Consider the following 26,522-nt stretch of genomic DNA (forward strand, 5'->3'; position numbering starts at 1 on the left):
GCACATTCCTTCTATATCTAAAAGAGTAAAATGCACTGGTACATTTTCACACATAATGTCTCCTTTAGGCATATAATGCCTTTACAAGCCTATCATATATAAATATATATATATATATATATATATATATATATATATATGAGTCATTGCTAATTTGTGTAGTTTTTGATCTGTATTCACGATTGAGGTATAGTATATGTTGTTTCTGTACACTTTACAATTCAAAGCAATTTCAAAAGTGGGTTATTACAAAAACTTGACATTATCAAAGGCTAGTCATGAAAGCTTCTGTGTTTGCGCAATCTCATCTGGCCACTTATTCTGTTGAATACTTAGATCATTCTTTAAGTTTTTGCTGCTGCGAGATCTCTGCAATGAAATATGAAGAATCTATGAATGTTTTTTAGAAGATATGTTTTCCTATACGAGTTCAATGTAGCCATCTTTCTCATTTCAGATTTGCCCTACTTTCAGGAAACAGTGCTGAGTTGCTATTCCATTTGTCAAATGCTGGAACAAGCAGAATAGTCACATGCACAGTTTTACCATTTGATAATCCTTCTATTTAGCATTTCCATAACAATTTTTTTGCATTTTTGGGGTGATATTCCTCGTGCGAGGAGGGTGCTAAACAGCCAGAAAGGCTTTGTGTTCCAGCACAAGCACCAAATTCATTGCTCTTGGGTTGAACAAGGTGGTGCCCCTTTAATAGTTCTTCACATTTATGCTTTATTCTCAAAGATGTCCCTAATAGCCAGGTATCAAAACAGTTATATTTTTTTATATTTTGTATAGCTCTGAAATGCATTTCTTTAATTGAAAAAATATTGATTGTGTTTCTCTTCTTACTTGACTTTCAGGTTTACAAGGAGCAGCTGAATACACGAGTGGTTTTGGTGGCTGTGGAAACATGGACAGATAAGGATCGTATTCCCATTGGTCCAGACCCTATAAAAATGCTCCATGACTTCTCTAAATATCGACAGTATCATATCAAACAGCATGCTGATGCAGTACATCTTCTCTCGTATGTGCCAACAGATACTTTAAAAGTTCAATAACTGATGCAAAATGAAAATGTGCTAATAAATTTGTTTTCCGCAAAGGCAAAATGTGTGATACAGCAAAGTGCAAAAACTTCAAATAATGGTGTATGCAAAAAAAAAAAAAAGCTTTTCCCGCAAGGTAATACCACATATGTTGGTACTTGCCCTCTGCACTCACAGTTAATATAATGCACTACCCACCATTTCTAGTTTCCCAACAACCATCATTATGACATTGCCTAGTATATCAATAGGGTTTACCTTTTAGCAGCCCCCCCCCCAGAAACTTGTTAATGGTTGAAGGAGCATAACTGCTCATGACTGCTTTTTCCGAGTACTGTATTCATAGCTATTTACTAACTCTCTGGCAGTTGTACTCTCTGTGGCTTCCTAATGGACCTGGTATAATGGGATGTTGGTGAGAGGCTGGTAAGTTTTTCTTGTAGATCTGTGAATAGTACGGTAAAGGACCATCCTCTCTGTAAATAAATATGCTGCACTTGTTTTTTTCCACCATTCAGGGGGAACACTGTCCAGGCATGCTGTCAGGGCAGTTTTACGGGAAAATTAATATTTTTGAAAACTACACTTTGTTTAATCTTATAGTTTCATGGTTTTGTTCCCAACCCTTGATACTTTTTATTTTTCAGGAATGGGACATTTCACTATAAAAGAAGCAGTATGAGCTACTTTGGGGGAGTATGTTCCATGACTAGAGGAGTAGGGGTTAATGAGGTAACTGCATCAAATTCTTTTTCCATTGACAATGTCTGTGCCATGTGATGAAGACTTTTATTAACTGAGATGTCCCAGTGATTTATCTGGAGATGATACAAGAAACATATTTAAATGCCAGTAACACAGGCAGATTGTTTTGTTTGGGGTGGAGGGTTAAAGTACATTAAATAAATGACAATGAACATGTTAGTCCTGCTGTGTTGAACATGGTCACATACACCTATTAATAACCATACATTTTGTTGTACCTTTACACGGTACACAGCTATGAGGAATAATAAGGAAATAATAATAATAATGCCTACAAAAGAATGTTGAGACATTCAGACAAAGCCAGTTATAATTGGTGTCACCATATAACTTTTGTGCGATCAATCCTTCTATATGTTCAACATTTCTTAGGCCCTAGATTCACACACACAGGCACTTAATAATAAAGATATTTAGGTCTTTGGCTTAACTAGACACCTAAGGGGCCCCATTTCTGAGGTTGTGGCTGGACTCCTACCATTTGCTCACAAGGGCTTTTTATAACCCTGTCTTCTTATGTTTTTGAGCCGTCTGTGTTATCAGTAACATTGTACTGGCATTTAGGGGCATATTTATCAAGGGTCGAATTGAAAAAACGTCGAAATTGGAATTCAAAAAAACCAACCGAAATTAAGTTGAAGGTTTTTTTTTGGTCGAAAAGGTCCGTATTGGGCCAGATTCGAATCGTACGGATTGAAGGAATAGCGCATTCGATCGAATTTGATTAGACGTTTTTCCCCAAAAAAACGTTGATTCTTCAAAGTCCACTAATTGACTACAAACAGGTTCTAGGAGGTCCTCCCTTAGGCTATAACAGCAATTCAGCAGGTTTTAGATGGTGAATGGTCGATGTTGAATTTTTAAAGAGACAGTACATGATAAATTTCGATATTCGAATTTTCAATTTTTTTTCTAAATTTTAATCGAATTTGGACTATTCCATAGTCGAAGTACACAAAAAATAGCTCAAAATTCAATTTTTTTTCATTAGAAAATTCATCACGAAGTTTGATAAATCTGCCCCTAAAAGGATTTCAAGCTTGCACAAGAAATACACTGGGGCAACTGCTAACACCTTTAACAGTTTATGGATTTTCTTCTTACAGTATGGTCTGTTGTTGTCCATGGCACAGCAACTGGCCCAAAGTCTAGCACAAAATCTTGGTATCCAGTGGGAGCCAGCTTCTCGTAAATCAAGTAAGTATAAGTCCAGACGTATCGATTTTCAGTTTAGAGAAGATGGCTACCGACAAACAATCCTAAACAATGCTAAGACTTTTACAGTGAATTAAACAGGTAAACACTTAATACTTAGCATCCAATCAAACTTCACAACCTAAACAGGCCTAGGCCAAGGTAAATAGCCAGGGAGCTGAATGTCTATTGGGTACTGTTTACAGAAAAACAAAGAAGAGGGGTCATGTTAGTGATGAGCGAATCTGTCCCGTTTCATTTCGCTGAAAAATGACACATTGAACTCAATGGGAGTTCACGCAAAATACATTGAAATCAATGGGCTTTTTTTATCAAGGTTTTTCTCATTCCAAATGTATTAAAATAAATGGGTGATTTTTCTCTCTCCAAATGCACTGAATTGAAAGCAGGCTAATGTGACATTTTCTTTCACTGTATCCTGCCCTGTGTATCAACTTTATATCATGTGGAGAATAGATGCACCCATCTACAATTATTGTTAGAAATATACTATGCCCCATGTATCAGTCCAACAGAAACAAGTGCTGGAACCCTAAGGGCCACAATATTTCCCCCTCATGAACCATCTGTGGAATACTTGTATCTGGGATGACTATGAAGATTTTCATTCATCCAGCTCATGGTATATCTAGTATATGTATATCTAAAATCTGGGATATTGGCAATGAAGCGACGTCTGCATGAGCCACAAGTTAAGGGGTGTTCTAGGGGCCTGATACCAGTCAATTCCCCCTCTAAAAGCCATCTCTCATAGATTACCTTTTAATAATTCAAAGTTTTAAAAATGATTTCCTTTTTTCTCTGTAATAATAAAACAGTACCTTGTACATGATCCCAGCTAAGATATCATTAATCCTTACTGTAGGCTAAACAAGCCTATTGGGTTAATTTAATGTTTACATTTTTTTTTGTAGACCTATGGTACAGTGAACCAAAATACTGAAAATTCGCTTATCCAAAAATCCCCAGGTTCTGAGCATTCTGGATAACATGTCCCATACCCGTACCATGTACTATATCCACATAAGATTGTCAAATACAGGCACTTTTTGCCGCAAATAAAATAGTCATGATTTGCTAATCTCCTAGTTGTGCCATAACCAAGAAGTCTACACTTTTTCAGACATTTTTTAACATTTTGTCCCAGGAAAAGTGTACATTTTTTTCAGTTTTTCTGTACCACTTTGCACTGGAAAAGTCTCAGGTAGGCAAAAGACAACATTGTTAGGACAGCTGGATGCCACCTGAGTACATAAACAATATCACCCATTGTAGATAATGGAGATAGTGGTGTCATTTCTTGACATATTTTTCTTGTAAAATAAATGATTCTTTTCAATAAAAAGGGCAAAACAAACCAACTGCACAGACATTTTGAAGATTTAAAATGAGAATATCATTCTATTAAACAGAATATTTCTGGTTAGTTCTAATTAAATCAAAATGAAAAGGTTCCAATACCCTCACGATACGTTACAAAACCTCGTCAGCTTGCAGCTCTGCTTTCTTCCAATCTCGTGACCCAGCGTGATATAACAATAGTAGCGACGAAGAAGTTGAAGAAGCGATGCTGCTACAAACAGTGTACCCTTAGTTACCTCCAAACTTTGTATTGTCCACACAATAAGGGTACACTGTTTGTAACAGCATCGCTTCTTCAACTTCTTCGTTGCTACTAAATATAATACACAAGGTTGGGGGTAAGCGCATAATTCAAGTGTCTCTTTTAAAACCAACATGAAAGTAATTGAACAGTATTCTGGCAGACAGCAGAGTGAATGGGTGTGAATGTATAAGTAATTGATCTGAAAGCTAATACAAGAATAATATAGACAAATTAGGAAAATGATGTTTGCAACAAGTTTCTATTTATAAAAGGTATTTTTGTTGGAAGTATATTGTACTTTTATTTGGAGCCATTGGATTGAAGTCAGAATGGCTTAGATCACAGTGAATGCAGAACTGCAACACTGAAATAGCACATTCTGTTTGCTTGTTGCTAATGTAATGTACTCTATTCTCTCTTTTCCATTCTTCTTTTCCATTCTCATTGAAAAGAATGTGACTGCACAGAGAACTTTGGTGGTTGCATTATGGAGGAGACAGGGTAAGTTTCTGGCAGCACAAAAAGAAAAATGTATCTGAAGCCTTCAGAGGATAATTTACAAATTAAAACAATTAATTTACAATTAAAACATGCTCCTGCACTCCCACATAGTTGCCGATGCGTCCGCCCTTCCTCTTCTTGTAGGGGTTTCTTCTATTGACACTGGAGAGTTACTGCCACCAGAGATCCCATAGTGGGTCCACTCTGGGAGTGACACAACACACACATACCTCCAAACATTTTTTAAGTAAAATGAGGGACAAATTTTTTTTCCGCACATAGAACAGCAATTTTTTGACCACGCCTCTTTGGCCACACCACCTAATTACCATGTTCATTTTACAAAATTTGGCAGGTTATGAAAGTTTGAAAATGTTTCTCCTTATCTAAATTGTTTTTTTTTGTGTCTCAAAATTGTTACAAAGTATCTTATTTGCACCTGTTAGGTGTTCTGTGGTCTCTGTTAAAAGCCAATTAAGTTAGAAACTTTGTTTCTTTTTCTGGTTGTTCAGTGCAGAGAAAATAGGGAATTTCCAGTACAAATGAGGGACTGCAGGTAGGGATGTAGCGAACTGTTCGCCGGCGAACTTGTTCGCGCGAACTTCGACCATTCGCGTCCGCCGAATGTTCGCGAACGTCGCGCGACGTTCGCATTTTGAGTTCGCGTTCGATTCGAATACAAATCGTTCGACCATTCGACCATTCGAATTCCTTCGACCGCTAAAAATCGAACGATTTCCATTCGTTCGAACGATTGTAAGCATTCGATCGAATGAAAAGCATTCGATCGAATGCTTCGATCGTTCGATTTGAATGAAAATCGTTCGATCGAACAATTAAAATCCTTCGATCGTTCGAATCGAACGATTTTAGCGGGTGTTCGAAGTTCGCAAACTGTTCGCTAACGTTCGCATTTTTTGCCGGTGTTCGCGAACGGCGCTCGCGAACACCAAATCGGCAGTTCGCTACATCCCTAACTGCAGGTTGAGCTGTCAAAAGAGGGACTGTCCCTCTGAAAAAGGGACAGTTGGGAGGTATGCACACAAATTGCTAGAGGCATCTTCCACCCAATTTGCATCAAAACACACTCTGGAATTTTGGGAAAGAACTCTGCATTAGGGGTAAAATACATGGCGATTTGTGTCCAAAATTGCGTTTGCCACACTGCACTTGCATTCATAAATGACCCTTTATATCTGATGAATCTATTAGCTGAACAGTAAATGCAGCTTTGTGAGGTGAGGGGTATGTAGGAACAAACATCCTGAGCCAAACATTTTGGGGTCCACAAAGCAGCAGTTACATGCAGAGGGAACATTATAGTATCTCCGTAAGTGCCCCACAGATCTCCATCTGTCCAACATTTATTTCTCCCTAAATCATGCTGGAGGCTCTAGGGATGGCAAGAGAACTGTAATTCAACAACTAAGGACACACATGCACACACTGAAAATATTTGTTAGAATATATTGATATCCCTGTATTTTGGCCAAAACCCAGCGTTTTTTGCAGGATTTGGAATCAGAGTCCTAAATAACACATTACTTTAGACCACTGGACAACAGAAGGTGACGCTTTTTTTCATATGCTGTAGTTTATTGATTTTTTGATTGTTTGCTTATACAAATTAGGGTTCAGATTCATTTCAGATTTGGACATCTTTTGTGGTGGATTGGATATTTGGAGCATCCCTAATATTTGCCATGGGCCCAATACACTATAGACACCCCTAAACAGCTTGGACAAGACTACCAGAATGTACTTTTCGGCAACGTTTCTTTTCACCCATAATCTGTATTTTCTATTTCTCTTTAAGAGTGTACCATTCACGGAGGTTTTCCAAGTGTAGCATTGCAGAATACAAGGAGTTCCTTAACCGTGGAGGGGGTTCCTGCCTCTTTAATAGACCAACCAAGGTAATGTAATAATAATAATAATAATAATAATAAAAATCAGAGCTCACATTTTACAGCCTCACTGCAAATGCTACTAATTATCACAATGCCCAAGATTCTCCTAAAATGTCAACTACACTTGCATGTTAGCTATTGTGGTATTCTAGGTGGGCCACCTAGCCTAGACTACTAATATTTCAGTTCTCAGAAGTACTTTACTTTGTACTATTTTGGTTCTGTCCCCCTGTGTAGTCAAACATTTTGTCAGTCAAGCATCACAGATGCAATTACTTCCTTAATATGGTAGTATTGTAATGTCACTTGCTGACCCAGTATGGCAGCATTCCAAAGAATTGCTAATGATGGCACTCCTGCTGGTACCAGATGAGGAACACATTTGTAAAAAGACTGATGCATTTAATTTTGAGAAAGTCAGCCATGAAATTTCAACAACAAAATATCTTTGTATCTCCTGCAGTTATTTGAAGTGACAGAATGCGGGAATGGTTATGTGGAGGCAGGAGAAGAGTGTGACTGCGGCTTCAGAATGGTAAGTTGAAATAATTCTTGAAACCCCATTTTATTTGTAATATATATATATTTATACTATATACTATATAGACACATTTTGATATTATTGGGTAACAGCTGTCGTGGCAGTCTTTAAAGGTTACCTTGTTGTTAGTTTTTAGTTATTTGTATTTATTTCACAACATTGGTGATACTGGATGTGGCAAATGATTGTTTCAGTTAACCTGATCAGAAAACAGGCCAAAAATATTCATGTCATGGCTAGCAAACATTTGTGTCTGATCACCCCAATGATTACCCTGCAATGGGGATAGAAGTAGACAGAACTGTGAGAGTTTTCAGAAATTTAACAATGCAGCAATAAAGGTGCATTATGGTAATACTGAGAGTCCTGCATAATGATTAAACTGGAGACATCTAAGCATTTAATATACAATAAAGCAACAACAAGTGGGTCATTCTCTATTGTTTTACCTCTGCCCACCAATTATTCATTTGGCTACCACAATGTCCTCTGTAATTATAGCCAGTGACCAATTTACTGTGTAGACATCTATGGAGGAATGTTATATCGGTCGCTTACGCAAAAATTTGTTTGCAATTCGAATAAATGTTCACAAAGTGAACAATTTTGCCTTTGCCAACACTATGCGCCTCATACGACAGTAGGATTGCAACTGTGATTTTTATAGTTTGCGCCAGTGTGCAGTGTATGGCAACAAAACATCTTAATGAAAAAGTTTACTCCAAAAGTTTACTCAAGCAGGTCTGAAAAATTTGCAATGCGCAATAACATTGCGACATGTGAATTTTATTTGTGCATTTGTTCTCTTTGCAAATGTTATAACATTTACCCCCTAGAGATAATGGACAGTTGCAAAGTGTGTGCAAGGTTTTTCTGTTAGAATGCATTAAAACACCTTCTTCCCGATGCTATGTGGCTGCATTAAGCTGATATGTTTAAGTGAGTTAATTCAGAAATGTGTTATACATTTAATTAAAGAGGTGACAGAAGTACCTGCCCCCTGAACTTTTCATACTGAATGTTGTACATCATATTTCATGTTTTTTTAGGACTGTTTTGGAGACTGCTGCAAGAAGTGCTCTCTATCAAATGGAGCGCACTGCAGTGATGGGCCCTGTTGTAACACATCATGCCTGGTAAGTGTGTGTATATATATATATATATATATATATATATATATATATATATATATGCGGAAAAGTAGTAGCGCACTCCAAGGTCTTCTTTTAGTTAAAATTAATTTTTATTAAATTAGTGGCATAAAAATCAACGTTTCGGCTCCTATCTAGAGCCTTTCTCAAGATCAAATAAGCCAAAAAAGTACACACAGTTAAATAACCCACATTTGCTCCTCCCCTCGTGCAACACCCCACACCCACTAATCTTCACAGTAGATTAACCCTATTTAAAAACAATGATAGTCAAAATGTAAATTAAGGCAACGAGTTGATACAAAAAATGTATTACAAGGATATAGACCAATATTAATATCTGCAACAATGTATAAATTTTACAGAATAAGGATTGGATACTTTCTATCTAAGATTCAAAAAACAGCTCAAAGAACACTGTTCATTCAAGCCCTTAGGAACAAGCGTGTCCAACCTTTTGATCCAATATGCCTCTCTTTGGAGGAGCAATTGTGATCTGTTGCCACCTCTTCTTGGCTCCGGTACATGGTCAATACCTATAAATTTAAACAAGGGTAAAGAATAAAGATTAAACATCGGATTACTTGTACCACTACACATGTTGTGTATATGGTCACCTGTCCCTGTGGGTTATCCTATATAGGTAAGACAGACTTAACTTTGAGAATCCGTATGGATGGTCATAGATCGGCCATAAGTACGGCATTTAGGGACGGGAAAACCGTAAAGCCTGTGGCAAAACATTTTCTAGAGAAGGGCCACAGACTACCCTTGTTTAAATTTATAGGTATTGACCATGTACCGGAGCCAAGAAGAGGTGGCAACAGATCACAATTGCTCCTCCAAAGAGAGGCATATTGGATCAAAAGGTTGGACACGCTTGTTCCTAAGGGCTTGAATGAACAGTGTTCTTTGAGCTGTTTTTTGAATCTTAGATAGAAAGTATCCAATCCTTATTCTGTAAAATTTATACATTGTTGCAGATATTAATATTGGTCTATATCCTTGTAATACATTTTTTGTATCAACTCGTTGCCTTAATTTACATTTTGACTATCATTGTTTTTAAATAGGGTTAATCTACTGTGAAGATTAGTGGGTGTGGGGTGTTGCACGAGGGGAGGAGCAAATGTGGGTTATTTAACTGTGTGTACTTTTTTGGCTTATTTGATCTTGAGAAAGGCTCTAGATAGGAGCCGAAACGTTGATTTTTATGCCACTAATTTAATAAAAATTAATTTTAACTAAAAGAAGACCTTGGAGTGCGCTACTACTTTTCCGCATGTTTTACTGAACCCCAGGAGCAGCACCCAGGCAAGGTTGGGAAAAGTTTGAAGAATTAGAGGAGTGCGGACTGTGGAGAGGTATATATATATATATATATATATATATATATATATATATATATATATATATATATATATATATATATATATATATATATATATATATATACACATGCATTTGGGGGGGTTCAGATCATAATCTAACATGAAGTCACTGACCTTAAGATAGGGTTACATTAAGGGGCAGATTCATTAAGGGTCGAATTTCAAAGTTAAAAATACTTCGAAATTCGACCCTCGAATTGAAATCCTTCGACTTCGAATATCGAAGTCGAAGGATTTAGCGCTAATCCTGCGATCGATCGATTCGAAGGATTTTAATCCAACGATCGAAGGAAAATCCTTCGATCAAAAAATCACAGGCAAGCCTATGGGGACCTTCCCCATAGGCTAACATTGACTTCGGTAGGTTTTACCTGCCGAAGTAGAGGGTCGAAGTTTTTTTTAAAGGGGAAGTACTTCGACTATCGAATGGTCGAATAGTCGAACGATTTTTCGTTCGATTCGTTCGATTTCGTTCGAATTCGAACGAATTTAACCAATTCGATGGTCGAAGTACCAAAAAAATACTTCGAAATTCGAATTTTTTTCATTCGAATCCTTCACTCGAGCTTCATGAATCGGCCCCAATATGTATAAATGAATTTAACATAGTGTCAGCAAACATAAACATATGTAATGTGCGGTACATTTGTACAGTTCATTAAGGGGCAGATTTATCAAGGGTCGAATTTCGAGTTCATGGGAGTTATTTAAAACCCCAATGAACTGAAATTCGACCAATTGAGATTTATTAAATAATTCGAATTTTTGAAACTCGGGTGAATGGGTTCGACCTGCAAATGTGAATCAAAACTAAAACTAACTAATTTGATTAATTTTTTTCTCTGAAAAAAACCTTGAAAGTTAGGAAGGCGGCAAACATTTTTGATCCCAGGACGTCCCCCATAGGCTAAAACAGCAATTCGCCAGGTTTGAAAGTGGTGAATAGTCGAATTCGCCAGTGTAGGATAAATTTCAAAAAGCGAATTAGAATTTTTTTTAAAAAAAACTTTAATCAAATTTTAACAATTCCAGTTTTGGCCATAAAAAAACTCGAAAATTTGAATTAGAAAATTTTAATTTTCACTGTGACCCTTGATAATCCGCCCCAAATAGTATAGACAGTGCAATAAAAATATAACAATTACCAAGATTAAGGTGAAGATTTATTAATAATCATAGCTCAGGTTCAGGTGAATTTTGACAAGAAAAATCGTGTGAGGTCTTTAGGGGGCACATTTACTTAGCTCGAGTGAAGGATTAGAATAAAAAATACTTCGAATTTCGAAGTATTTTTTTGGCTACTTCGACCTTCGACTACGACTTCGACTTTGAATCGAACGAATCGAACTAAAAATCGTTCGACTTTTCGACCATGTGATAGTCAAAGTACTGTCTCTTTAAAAAAAACTTCGACCACCTACTTCTCCACCTAAAACCTACCGAGCACCAATGTTAACCTATGGGGAAGGTCCCCATAGGCTTTCTAGGCAATTTGGGATTGAAGGAAAATCGTTTGATCGATTGAGTGAGTACTCATTGGTGAGTACTTTTTGAAAACAGGGTTTATTATTGGAGCTAACATAGTTTACAGTGACTCAGTACCAACATGCCCGTGGAATGTCATAATTGTCAAGTTTTGTGCTTATAATGGCTGTTGGTTTTTACTGCTATTTTGAGACAGATATTGCAAAGCTACCCAGACTTACACATAACCTCCTTTGTTTGGAGAAAGTGGCTTCCCTTACGCACATATCCAGCATAGTAATTAGCATAACATACATGGGGGTTATTCACTCCGAATGCAAAAATCACGAAAAATTCATGACTTTTCCTGACTTTTAAAAAATCATGAATTTTTCAGAATTTATTAAACCCAGAGGATGGAAAAGTCTGAATCTGAAAATCCAGCATCTCAGACCTGCCGAGGTTGCATATAAGTCAATGGGAGAAGTCCCAATCATTTTTTGATGTCCGCTGGGTTTCGGGCAATATCCTGAAGTTTTGAGTTTTCGGGTGAAAATTACGAAAACATTGTGAAAATCGAATGAAAAAGTCTAAAAAATTAGTGAAAATCAAAGCAAATTTTCTGGAACATGTAATAATAAACCAGAGCGAATTTGATCAGAGTTTGTAGCAGAAAATATTGAGATAAATACGGACTTATATAACTTATAAATAACCCCCAAAATGTCTTTATTAAATTATGCTTTTCTGGCTGACAAGTTTTTCTTTTCCCCTAATGCTCTTTTTGTTCCACGTCCATCACTCAAATACTCTAGGAGGCTACTTAAAGTACTTAAATTAAGCTGTAATATTTTCAGTGAAATGTTTTTTTGCATCCTTTCGCCATTTATTTTATCTTTTGTTTAATCCAGTTCCTGCCACGAGAATATGACTGTCGCTATGCTGTTAATGAATGTGATATTACTGAACACTGCACTGGAGACTCTGGTCAGGTACTGCCATGTCTAATGCTGTTCTGCACTGTTGGGCATTAAAGTCTTTGCTAGATTGTACCTTTTCTCCGAAAATGCTGCAGAATAAATCTGAACCATATGAACCAATAACATAAATCTCCCAACTCTAGTTGTCCAGTACTTTAAAGCAAGCTCAGTTTGACTGAATATGAATATTGCAAAAAGTACTTTATTTCAAAGAAACTGAAGTTTGTGTAGGTGTAACACTTTTCAAAGCAGTCCAAAACCTACTGTTGTTGATATATTTTTTTTAACAAGCAAATGGGCTAAAAATGTGGATATTTATCAAGCACAGCAACAATTCTTTCTCTATCTTTTGCCTAAATGAACTTGAGAGCAAGTGTATGGCCCATAGAATATAATAGTTAAGATTAATTTGGCACATTAAAGTTGTGGAAAAATTTGAGTAGATTTCAAGTTAATTTTTACATTACCAGCATCAAAAATCAAAACCAGCAAGGAAAAAAAATATTCTTCAGTTTTCATGAAAGTAAAAAAATAATGTGCAGTGAAACTCGAAAATTGTTCACACAGAAAACATTATTATAGACCTATGGTAAATCTACCCTTGGCTTATATTGTTCCTTAATGAAATGTTATTGATTCGTTTTAGTGCCCACCTAACCTTAGGAAACAAGATGGATATGCCTGTGATACCAACCAGGTGCAGTTATTTTACATTTATTCAAAATCTTTTATTTTATGCTAGTAGTATTTAGGCCCATCTAAGCATATATAAATATTGTCCACATGATACAAATAAACCATATACAGATTGTGAATATTATCCAAAGTCAATGGTTACACACCAAATATAACATTTACTGTAGCAACAATCCGAAGGAACATTATTTTATTCCATTCTGAGTTTAAAAGGCAGTAAAAGCTTTGTGTGTTCTTTATGCTGAATATAAGGAGGATACACTATGGGGTAAATTTATCAAAGAGTGAAGTTCCGCCACTAGAGTGAAATTCCTCAGCTCTCAATTCATTTCTATGGGATTCTGAAAGGCGTATTTATCAATGGGTGAAAAGTTCACCCTTTGATAAATACGCCTATAAAAATCCCATAGAAATGAATGGAGAGTGGTGGAATTTCCCTCTAGTGGCAGAACTTCACTATTAACTTCACTCTTTGATAAATATACCCCCATATTTGATGATAGCTGTTCAAATGTATTACTTGACAAAATTGACAGAATTTTGCTTTACACATATATGTAGACATATACAGTAAGGTTCTTTGAATAGTACAATTCAAATTTATTCGCCAGGCGCGAATTCACTGCAAATTTGCGCATTTCGCCACCAGCAAATAAATTCCTGAAATTGGATTTTAATCCACGTCAATTTTGACGCCCGTGAATTGACGCCGGCGTCAAAATTCGTGTTTCACTAACTATTCGCCATTTCGCAAATTTTACAGGAAATTCGCACAGTTTTCAAAAGGAAATATTTATCAATGTTCAAAATAGAGTTTTATGCTGTAAAGTTTAAAAATTCAAATACAAGTTTCTGAAACCTAAATGTTCCAGATTTCTTAAGCGCAAAAAATTCAAAGTTCATGTTGTCCTAGTTGTCCTAGGCAGGTTTGTTAAATTAGCTGTATTTATAGAATTTGAGTATAATGCGATTTTGCTGCATTCAATTTTTTAAAAATGTTTTTATAGCAGGGACGCTGTTACAATGGGGAATGCAAAACAAGGGACAATCAGTGCAAACACATCTGGGGAAGCAGTAAGTTACAGTATATTTTTGGTATATATTTTGTATATTTTAATCAACAAAGTGTGGCACGTCATCTTCTTATTCATTTTCAGAGAGGCAGTGCTTCATTTATTAGTCATTCAGTATAATTAATTGCATGTTGCAAAACAATATAATATTTCTGTGTTGTCTGAAACTAATTACATTTTGTTAGGCGTGCTGATATGTTGTTAGGTTCCCCTAAACATGTAATTTATATATTAATGGGTCAACAGATTGTTTAGTGTTTTATAATGATCATGCCATATGATCCCCAAATGTTAGTCCATTGTAGAATGTAATTTGTGATAAAGGCATAAGAATTGATTGAACACATTATGTTAACGGTCTCCTTTTTCCTCTCTGTAATCCTTTTTAGAAGCTGCTGGCTCAGACAAATTCTGTTATGAAAAGCTGAACACAGAAGGCACTGAGAAAGGTAACTGCGGGAAAGATGGCGACCGTTGGATTCAGTGCAGCAAACAGTAAGTTTAGCAGAGCAGAACAGATTTCCAGTAGATACATACATAGTTTTTATAAATAAAACATGTCATCATTTTTTTTCTGATTTACTTTATTTTGTAATTATGTAAAATTGGATGGAGATAGAGAGAACTGGAAATTGGCTACTCATGTTTTAAATCATACTAAAAAATATATCCTCATTATTATATATAACAAATTGAAAAGACATATTGCTGAGAGCACTTACTAGAAAAGAATAAGAGCTATCTGATGTTAAAAAATAAAATCATCCTTATTATATTGAGTTTTTCCTTTTTTTCAATTTTGTTGATTATTAAAATGAGGATGTATGTTTATATTCTTTTTCTTTATATTTGCATGTTTGTAGTTGCTATATATAATATCCTTTATAAGCATTTAGCAAAGACTGCAAACATTAGGAACTGACATGAAAAATACTGGTGCACGGTATTGCAGCACAAATGTTTAAATATAGAGAAAAAGTATCTGTATACACAGTGACCTACCATAATTCTTCACAATTTACTGCTAATTGAGGGAAGATTAACTGTATTTATCATTTGGATTTGGGTATATTTTCCTTTAACTCTGTTATTAGGGCCATATTATGCCATTTTATTCTGTAACCCTTGTTTGTTAGATTAATGTAAGACCCCTGTTTGTTATAAATGCGCAGCATAACTTGCTGGTGCTATATAAATAAGTAATGATGATCCCCAACCTTTCAAAACTAAGCCTTACAACATTTACAGTATACTTTCTATGTACAATATAAAAGTGAGATTTAGAGAAATTAATTAAGCATGACTGCTGAGAATATAGTGTATTCATGAAAGGGCAAAGAGAATTTTGATAGTCGGTCTTACTTCTAATGAGGAATGGACATGTGAAAGGATGGAAGCTGAAATTGTATCAATGAGCATAGTTACATAGTTACATAATTACATAGTTAAATTGGGTTGAAAGACAAAGTCCATCAAGTTCAACCCCTCCAAAGTAGTGAGGAACATTGACTAAGGGGCAGATTTATCAAGGGTCGAATTTCGAGTTCATGGGAGTTATTTAAAACTTTAAAACCATGAATTCTAAATTCGACCAATCAAAGTTTATCAAAAAAATCCAATCGAATTTGATTCGAGTTTTTTCTCCGAAAAAAACTCGAATGTCAGGAAGGCTGCAAACAACTCCAAATTGATCACAGGAAGTTTTCCATAAGCTAAAACAGCAATTCACAGGTTTAAGGTGGCGAATAGTCGAATTCGAGTTTTTAAAGGAGCAGTGTATGATAAATCACGAAAATCAAATTCGAATTTGTAAAAAAACTCGAATCAAATTGTAATAATTCCCTTTTCAAATTTGACAGTTTTGCCCAAAAAAAATCTCAAAGATTCAAATTCGAAAATTCTAATTTTCACTTCGAACCTTGATAAATCTGCCCCTAAGTGTTCTACTTCACTTCTGTCTCGTAATCAGTTAACATCACCAAATGCAGTAAAAATAACTATAGCATGATAAAAACTATTACGTCTCTTTGGTTCTATTGAAGATAAAAAGGCTTCAGGAGTAGAATTGTAATAGCAATTTGTTTATCAGCCTGTTTTTATTGGAGACCAGAAGGGAAAGTTGTGGTTCAACCGTTCTCAACCAAGATTTTTATAGCTGTAGATTCCTGGTGTCTGTGCACCACCATGTGCCATGCGCATTGTTTTTAAGCCTGTTTTTATTGACCTGACCCTCAGCATGTTCTAAGTCTATCTTATCTTGCTAGTGCCCTTACCTTTCTATATTCTTTCTGTAGTGATGTTTTCTGTGGATTTTTACTTTGTGCAAATGTATCCAAATCTCCTCGTATTGGTAAATTAGAGGGTGACATACCACCGACATACATCAATCATCAAGGGAGAGTTGTGGACTGCAGGTAAGAATTCTACATGTCCTGTACCACCAATTTGGTGCTCTGGTAGAGTTTTCTGCTGCACTGCAAATGAGGACTACATTTCTGTTATATTGAGAATAAAATAAAGATTTCAAAATTGGCATATTGTAAGTCACGCCATAAGTTTCCAGGTGCCAGACTGAGCTGAACATTCTTTTGGAAAAACAACAGTGACATAATTGTGATCAAAACTGTAATGATTCTCAGTTTTTAATTATGTAGTGTGTTTGAATACATGAAAAGTGAGCAGGTGTGCCATTGACCCAAACTGTGCATGGGTATACCAGTCTGACATATTCTTTCTGACTGAAGTTCTCCAACTTAATTTTTCCTAGTGGTGCTCATGTAATATTAGATGATGAGACAGATATGGGGTATGTAGAAGATGGGGCTCCTTGTGGACCATCCATGATGTGCTTAGACAGGAAGTGCCTACCAATTCATTCACTGAACATCAGCAACTGTCCCATGGGTTCCAATGGAAAAGTCTGCTCTGGACATGGGGTGAGTGCTTCTTTTTGTTTACCATATTGCTCAGGTTACTCAGTGATATAGCTGTACTATTAAACAATACATTTGTAAGCTTTAGCACTCCTTTAAGAAGCATTTGTGCTGTTTTTTGTGACATTTTCTGCTAGTAACTTTCGTTATTTGCTAGGTGTGTAGCAATGAAGCCACATGTATTTGCAGTTCCACTTGGGCAGGAACTGACTGCAGCATTTACGACCCTAAAAAAGAGACAGGAACCAAGAAAGAAGACTTACCAAAGGGTTTGTGCCATTTGATGTTACTTTTCAAAGCATATCCTGTGATGATGAAATTCATTGTGCTTAGTGAAACAAAAATATTAGTTAAATGGTAGAAGTGGTAGTGGAGAACTAGTCTGTTAATGGTATTTGACAGACCAGTTAAAATTGCCCAGTCTCAGAGATTATGGTGGATTATTATTGTATTTATTGCAGAAAAGATGACTTCATATTTGCTTAACAATACAAAAGAAAATTGTTTCTATTTCATCAACCTACGAACATTACTACCATTAGTCAGAAATAGAACCAATAGATTTCCATATTATGCCGTTATCATCTACAATAGTGGGCCTTTATGTCTTAAGTAGCAATTTTTTAAACCTTATTCATTAAGCAGAGGACACTACTCACAAATAGTATAAAAGCAATGTGAGCAGCTTCACTAGCAAAGGTTCACAACTCCCAAGAGGGATTTTGTTCTTTCTTTTACTCAATTGTAGATTAGAGGAAGCAATAAAGAACCAAGCAAACAACTAGGTCTTGAGTAATAAATAACATTCTGTCCCAGGACAGAATGTAAATGTAAGCAGGACTCTGATCTACAGGACAGTTTTCATTCCAAAGAGTGACGGCAAACAGTGGCATTACAAGATTTTATATGGCCCCACAGCAAATTATTTTTCAGGCCCCAAAATATCTAGAGGTTGACCTGTTTTACCAATATTTATTGGAATTGTATATGAATTAGGGCCTCATGGGGCCCCTATACTTCCTGGGCCCCCTGCAGCCAAAGGGTCTGCTTCCTCTGTAATTACACCCCTCACGGCAAAAGTTATTAACAATTAGAGCTTGCCTACTGCATTCTCTTTTGAAAACAAACTGTAGAACAAAAACTGTAGAACAAAAACTGTAGAACAAAAACAAATGGGGTAGTATATGATGAGTTATATGCAAGTGTACCAAGGGCTTTAAAATTGAGACCCTTAGAGTGTGATGCAAAAAGCTCTTGTGTCTAGTCCTTCCAGTGCAGATATCTCACCCTTCTATTTATGCATTATGTGTCACTTTAGACCACTTTGATTGTCCCACTCCACCCACTCTTCTAACCCATTTTCCATAATGTTTTCTCTTTGGGTATCATGGGTGGCACCTATATTATGTGTTTTATATCCTCCACATACTTACAATTAAAAGCAGATTATAAACATCAGAAAGATTTCAAGCAGTTTCATATTTTTCCCATGTAATAAAAACTGTCAAATTTATAACAAATTTATAAAATTCTATATCCTCCTATATTCTATATGCCTCCTTTGCACAGTTAAACTCCATTCTTTGTTATGGGGAGTGTGCAGTGCTATGAATCACCATAAATTTTAGCCATATTTATTAAAGAGTGAGAGTTAGAGATCACCAGAGTCCACTAGTGTGAAATTCCACCACTCTCCATTCATTTCTATAGAATTTTAAAGGCATATTTAAAAGGGTGAACTTTCACTTTCACCCATTGATAAATACTCTTGTAAAAATCCCATAGAGGTGAATGAAGGGTGTCAGAATTTCACACTAGTGGACTCACATGGTCTCTAACTTTACTTCACTAAGGCTCATAGTGACCAAAAGGATTAATTATGATAGGGCTGAGGAACTCCAAAAGTGATTGAAGTAGTGACAAGAAAGCTTGTATTATTACAAGTATGGGATCCGGAAACCCCATATCCAGAAAGCTCCGAATTATGGGAAGATCATCTCCCATAGACTCAATTTTGATCAAATAATTCACATTTTCTCTGTAATAATATCACTGTACCTTATACTTGATCCCAACTAAGGTAAAACTACTGGGTTTATTTTTTTTTCAAGTAGACATAAAGCATGGTGCTCCAAATTACAGAATAACCCCAGATCCACAGGTCCCATACCTGTTTGTATAATATAACATTTACTCTCACAAGATAATTGAGCATGTACTCATATAGATAGGTTTAGTTTCGCATATCCCTCCAATCCCATCTTGGACTGGTGCCCTGATAGTAATAATAATAGTGATCATCGGATGTGCAGCCTAAGTGACTCTCCTTGTTGAATACTAATAACTAATTTAAAAACACCATCTTTTAAAAACTATATATACTTTAAAATGAGTAATAACTTTGCAGTTGTTTTTGTTATTTATTTTGTTGGTTTTTTTTCATCTTTGTATTCCATCCATCTCCTACCTGGAATTCATTTTTTATCTGTGGAATTTGGATTTATTTTTTCTTCCTGTTGTTCTGCTCTCCATATTCAGTCTGATTTCTACTTGATAGGATATTAAATCATTCATATAAAATAAAAGCTAGCTAAAAGTAGTGTCTTGCAGCACCATTTTGATGTATGTATGTATGTATATTTTATTTGTATAGCTCTACTTGAGAGCAAAGCACTGTACAGCAGAACAATCCATTAGTAGAACAAACACATTCATTACAATCATAAATACAAATAAGTACAAAATGCAAAACAAATAAATACAAATTACAGTTACAATAACAATTAAAATATATCTTTAAGGGGTCTGTCACAAACAATTTTAAAGCATTGTACAAATGTTTCACTATTATGGACTCATAGAAATCAGGGTTTTTTTTTCTAAATAAATTACATTTCTACTTAAATTTGATTAAAATCCCAACATATTACTATTTCAGCTGTTTCTATTTTAATTTTATGTAGCTTAAACCTTCAAGTAATCATTCCAGGTCTTGTATTATTGTGTTTTTAATAACCTTCCCATACCCATTCTTGCCTTATGAATGTGGCCTTTATTCTACCAGATATGACCCTGGGGATGGTTTAGTCAGCATAGAACGCCAAAGGGAGGCCTTTATAAAACGTTATCAGAGCGTTGAACATTCTTAAGAAAATACTATATGAAGCAACTGTTCTTTCCAAAACAAAATAACAGATGCAGCATTGTCTCCATTGTCATTTCTTTACCTTTGTTAATTAATATGTTAATAATATTGCAATACCTCTTCAGCTTTAGGCTTTACATGTTTCCCATGGGTTAAACCAAACCTAAACCATTCTACCAAGTCCATACATCTGTTATGTGGTCAGCAAAAAAACACCAGACGAAGACTCCTTCTTTAAAGCCAAAGATTCCACCACTATTTAGACTTTATGTTAAGTTTCCATTTTACATGCAGTCTCACTAACGTAGGGTATCTCTTGGATATCGGAGATTGTGAAGGGTGGTGATTGTGTATTCACAATAAATGACATTACACTACAAATGCATATTTAAGTGATTGTCCTGAAAATCTGTGAAGAACATATCTTGCCATCTGTGTTTTGGCTATTTTTTAATATATTCAAATGTTCATAAAAAATAATATGACACTATTAATGGAATGATGCAAAAAGCAAGTGTAAAATGTCATGGTCTTTGCACTTTTCAACCTGCTCCACTCTCAGCCTCTGTTTGCATAGGTTTGTGCACTTCAGAATGTATTGCAAAGACCTGTGCTTCCCCAATGAATATAACATTGCCTGTTTTGGCATTGCTGTATTCATGAGGGGCAGACACTGCAAACAATCAGACTTAGTTGCTTGGTAGATGAGGGGATTGATTTTGCAACCCTTAGCACCTTTATCTGTAGTTGCAGGGATCCCTTGTTTTTTATGTGAAAAAAGATCCCCCTATCTGTCTATAATGTCCTCTTATATACTTGTAAAGAGTCACCATGTTCTTTTCTCCACTGAATACAACCCTAACCTTAATAGTATACAAGGTGAGGACTTACCAAGGATCTATAAAGGGGCAAATTTATGCTTTCATCACCCCAGGTTAATTCCTTTTTTTTAGGCAAGGTAATGGTTTATTTGCTTTAATAGCCACTGACCATTCTGTAACAAACTCATAGTATTGTGTTTTGAAAAGTATCCTATGCCTCAACCAGGAGTTGTCCTACAACAAGTCATACTAACAGGCCCACAGTTTTCAGACGGGATCCCTTTTTAAATAATGGCACCACACTAGCAATTCATCAATTTCTCAGTGCCATGCTTAAAGATAACATACAGTTTCAAAAAGCATTACTCAGTTTTAGCTTTAGTTTGTTTTACATATGATTTCCCCTGCTTGAGAAAAAATCAGACCAGCAAACATTTAAACTATAACTCACCTTATGAATGTTGTCACTAACTCCAGATTTATCATTTTTTTTAAATTGTGTGTATATATAGCATATTCTCTGCACTGAATGTTTCTTTTTCATGTTAATGTATTTAAGTGTATTAATAATGTCATGGTCAATTATTTTCTGACATGGATCATATTGCACTGTTCACTACTGGAAAGACAGCAACTTTTATGCTAAAATGATTTTTCCCTTGTGGAGTTATATTTTAAACATAATTTACCAAAGGTTTTGAATTACCTTAAAATAATCTCCCTTTTCCCTCCAAACAGTGAGCATGGCCACTAACAGGCTTATAGGTGCAGTAGCAGGGACCATTCTGGCTCTTGGGGTGATATTTGGAGGCACAGGGTGGGGAATAGAGTAAGCATTTTTCAAGTTTTATATCTGGTGCCTAGTGTGTGAGGTAAAATGATATTGTGTGTCTGAGCCTTTTGTGTAATTGTCCCTTTGGCTTTGTGTCATGTGGTGATGACCGTAATAGTCATGTGATTTGACTGTGTTCTTGTCATGTGATTTGCTCATGCAGTGTTGACCCTCTCCTGTCTGGGACAATGTGGGGCATAAAATGACTTTTTAGTTCTTTTTCCTTATTGACCCACGCAGATCAATATATTTTGTCACCGGTTTTTATTTTCTAAATCCTGCTATAAAAACAATACAAATTAGGTATGCAGCCTTAAAATTAAATTCTTACACTACCAGAAATATTTTTGCTTGAAATAAAACAGCACATTCTTTTGACTTATTTTATTTACATTCAATATTTTAGAAGAAATGTAAAATTGTTTTTTTTTTTTTATTGTTTCGCAAAATATTTTATTTGAGGAATTAGATCATGACACGGACAATAAAAGTGGGATTAGCATATTGAAAACTACCATATGTGGCAGATATGTAAATCTCAGTATATATTATATTGAGGAATAAACGTTTTAGATACACAATTAAAACTGTATAAAATACACATGGGACCAATGAGCCAGTTAGTTAAATGTGACTGTGTTTAACACCGTTCATTGACCACAAATATATGTATTGTTCTTACTAACTTGTCTGGGCATAAGCTTTCATTGGTAATCAGAACTCTACAGTTATTGTAACTGTTCACGTTCATAACTATGACAACATAGTTAACTGTTCCATGTAGTACTGCAGGTGCTGTTCTATACGTCACAATTAATTTGGTTTTTGTAGTCCTTTGTAGTTCTAGTGATATATTGTCGTTATTGTGTAACAGGTGCTGCTTTAGGCTGATAACCTCTTTAAAACCAGATAAATAAAAATTATTTGAAACAACATATGTGAGGAAGCCTTAGTTCTCCAATAACGTCTGTGCTAAAGCTTTCTTAGAAAAGCCTGTCTCACAGGAGCATAAGTGCTATCCCCAAGGGCTGCTGTTTACAAAAAAGGACTGGCCTTCTCAAATGGAAAGTAAAAAATGCCAACAAAGTTGGCAGCCAAGATCTCTCTTCTCTGCTGTGGATGCCAAACCTTCAATAACATCACTGCAGAGTGCCATATATACTTGGTTAAAGTTATCTCCAATTGCAGAGAGGAGAGAGTGTAGAACAGGCTGTCAAATGAGATTTGGGGGAATGAGACTTTATATTTAATAAACTGTGTAAGAAAAAGAAGTGCAGTGCTAAAAGGAAGCCTCTCTTTTAATCAAAAGCTTTTACTTCCCCTTAAAGAATGCTTTAGCAAGCACTATGGCTTGACAGATCACATTTTAAATGGAACCACTTCCTATAGTCACTTTCTATTTTACTTACTGGTTCCGAGAAGAATCATAGGCAAAGCTTAATTCATAAACTCAGGTTCCTAAGGGCAATTGTATGGAACATTTTGTTTCCCACAGGAGATTGCCTCTCCCATGGGCGATAAAGCATCTAAAAAAATGGGGATCGCTCCATGCAAAACACTTTTTATATGCAGCAATCCAGGTTGATACATAGTAAATGCCTTTTACTATATTTTTCAGCAATTAAGCCAGAACTCCAAGTGTAAAGTGTTTTCCCACATTAGGAATGATGCAAAACTCTTATCTGTTCTATGCACACAACCTTTTCAATAGTCATTTTTCTTGAATAATGTAATTGCCCTCTTTTGATTATATTTTAGTACATTGATTATTTAGGTTTAAAATAATGCATTTGAACACAGATTCACAAAAATGACTCAAGACACTTATGGGTTTACATCAATGTATTTAAATAAAAACATCAGTGCTGGGAAGTTAGAGCATAAATGAGGACTAGTGTTCTAAAGGCCTTCATTTGTTGCATATGGTAAAATGTATCTCAAAATCAAGTTTCTATTTTCAATCTTTTCTGATAAATCAAAGGTTTGTTCTAGTTAAGTCAACATCAGGTAAGTTCTGAAAGCCTTTCATTGTTTTAGGACACCATTTGCTTGCTTTAACACAAGCACTTTCCACACACTGTCTATGCATGAGAATAAAAATATTCTTCATAGGTTGTATATTTGGAGTTTTTCTTCTGTACTAACTGAAGTTTAAAAGTACAAAACATTTCTTACTGCCTGTGGTTTGACAGTATAATTAAATTAAAGTGAAGTTTGGTAAAATAAAAGTATCCAATAAATGCATCACTCTACTATAAAACATATATGCTGTTCATAGTATCTAAACAAAAAATGTAAGTATTTTTTACCTGGCCATAAAAAAAGAAACATGTGAACATTGAGCAGTTCTCAAGCTTAAATAAATGGAATCTCTGTACGCAAAGAATGCTTTTTAGCTTAGTTTAATTATGGCAAGGTGCTATGATAGGGTTAATGAAGATAAGGGCCATTCACTTATATTCAAGTTCTCTCTCAATTGCACACACTCATTTTTCCCTATTGCCACCTTTTTTCTTTTTAAAATCCTGCCAGCTGCCTTATATTTTTGCTGATTGCTTTTTGAGGCAAATTAGATGTCTTTGATGTTTGGAATGTTCTGATGAGTAGGTTCAGATGTGCTGATTGTCCCTACAGAACCTTTTTCAACCGATAAGAATATACATAAAACTTTAGATAAGGGGCATTGTAGTCAAGTCAATTGCTTATAATACAGGTTTTTATAAAGGTTAAGTGGGCTGGCCAATTAGCTAAAACTAAATGAAAGTCTTTTTAATAGTCCGGTAATTATTTTGTCAGCATAGCAGTATGTTCCGTGTCTGTAAAGAATACAAAGAGCTTATCTTTCCTAAACATCCAATTAGCAACAATGTTTGCATCTACAGGGGGCAAGGACAATCTGTTATATGTCTTTATTTCAAGGTAAAAAGTTGGAGATTAGTAGAGAAAGCCCCAAGGCAACATTTTGTAAAAGATCTCCACCCACAAATTTGGTAAATTGAAATTATATAAAACAAGCACACAACAGCACTAGATATTTACTATATATTGATATATATATATATATATTTTTTACTGCATCTCCCATTTTGGTTGGTTCTTATGTTTTGTTCTTCCCATACTCCACCACAGGTCCTAGTGCAACCAATCTTATAATAGGCTCTATCGCTGGTGCCATCCTGGTAGCAGCAATTGTCCTTGGGGGGACTGGATGGGGCTTTAAGTAAGCAATAACGCATGTCTTTTTTTTCAATGGCTATGCCATTACTTTCTGCTGACTGTATATCACAAGGTTTTGAGTTTCTGCTACAATAAGTTTTTATCAGACATTGTGTAGGGCCAGCATTATTTTTAATATGAAAGGGAAAATGGCAAAGCACGCAAAAACTCATATATTGGTTTTCAAAATGTAAAACTTGGGTGAAAAGACAGAGATGAGAAGTATCGAAACAGGTCCTTTGGGCCACGAGGAGATGCTACATCTATAATAACCATGGTCATGTAGATGAAGTATATTGTATCAAGAAATATCCAGTTCTTGACCTGTAATTCATGCTAGCTCATTATTCAAAAATATATGGTAAAGCCAGTTGAAAAAAGAAATTTGACAACCTATTTTTCTAGTGATATGTTATTTTATATGCTTCTGAACAAACGTACTTCTTACTGAGAGCTGACTGTCTTGGTACTGTGTTGAAAGTATGTAATTCAGGGCTGGTGCAATATAAAGATGGAGAAGGTGCACACCATTCTGTTCAATGGCAAAAATATATGGCTTTGTCTGTCACACAACCTTTAAGAACATTACATTGTGTGGGTGATGGTTACTGCAGTGTAAATCCCTGAAGCATGTGGCTCTATATAAAGGTAACCAAGTGTTAAAACAGAAATCTAGGGTCACAGAACACCACAGAATTTCTTTTACAAATCAATATATTTTACATATATACTTCTATTGTCTTCGACCAATCACAGAGTACTTTATATATCCTAATTTTTTTGATAAGCACATTTAGGCACAATACATGTAATAACCACATAGAGTATGTATGCTCAAAGTTTTGTCAGTGAGCATATCAGAACATACGAATGGTACACAAAGCATTACAATCACACTAGATGCCTTCGGGCAGGCACAGGATATGTTCTGTTCCAATGTGTTTGTTATTATGCCTGACTTTCCTTGCCTCCTATTTGTATTTAATCTTATCCCTCTACCCTTCCCTTTTCCCTTCTTTTGTGTCGTTGTCCTTTCTGATGCTTTTTACCTCTTCCACTGTACCGTTATTCTTCTCCCCATCTCTCCTTTTATTCCCATCTAGAGTTAATGGTAGGGATGCACTGAATCCAGGAATCGGTTTGGGAATTGGCCAGGACTTGGCTTTTTCAGCAGGATTCGGATTCGGTTGAATCCCTCTGCCCGGCTGAACCGATTCCTAATTTGCATAAGCA

At 35.6% G+C, this 26,522-nt stretch overlaps 1 protein-coding gene across 6 annotated transcripts in view; it reads left to right on the top strand.

Moving 5' to 3' along the window:
• LOC108701467 (disintegrin and metalloproteinase domain-containing protein 23) overlaps positions 1–26,522 on the top strand; it is an 83,314-nt gene that overhangs the window by 48,458 nt on the left and 8,334 nt on the right. Inside the window, exons 11-25 of one of the 6 annotated variants that reach the window (XM_041576238.1) lie at positions 861–1,027; positions 1,697–1,781; positions 2,921–3,011; positions 5,088–5,136; positions 6,953–7,052; positions 7,510–7,581; positions 8,637–8,723; positions 12,505–12,585; positions 13,220–13,270; positions 14,280–14,343; positions 14,732–14,837; positions 16,637–16,756; positions 17,110–17,278; positions 17,433–17,544; positions 21,980–22,070. In XM_041576238.1, the coding sequence (XP_041432172.1) occupies positions 861–1,027; positions 1,697–1,781; positions 2,921–3,011; positions 5,088–5,136; positions 6,953–7,052; positions 7,510–7,581; positions 8,637–8,723; positions 12,505–12,585; positions 13,220–13,270; positions 14,280–14,343; positions 14,732–14,837; positions 16,637–16,756; positions 17,110–17,278; positions 17,433–17,544; positions 21,980–22,070 (1,445 nt within the window). Of the gene's footprint in view, positions 1–860; positions 1,028–1,696; positions 1,782–2,920; positions 3,012–5,087; positions 5,137–6,952; positions 7,053–7,509; positions 7,582–8,636; positions 8,724–12,504; positions 12,586–13,219; positions 13,271–14,276; positions 14,344–14,731; positions 14,838–16,636; positions 16,757–17,109; positions 17,279–17,432; positions 17,545–21,979; positions 22,071–25,202; positions 25,294–26,522 lie in introns of all 6 variants that reach the window. The other 5 variants (XM_041576237.1, XM_041576239.1, XM_041576236.1 and 2 more) reach the window with 5 other exon arrangements.

The sequence above is a fragment of the Xenopus laevis genome, chromosome 9_10L (genome assembly GCF_017654675.1).
Source record: "Xenopus laevis strain J_2021 chromosome 9_10L, Xenopus_laevis_v10.1, whole genome shotgun sequence".
Lineage (NCBI taxonomy): Eukaryota > Metazoa > Chordata > Amphibia > Anura > Pipidae > Xenopus > Xenopus laevis.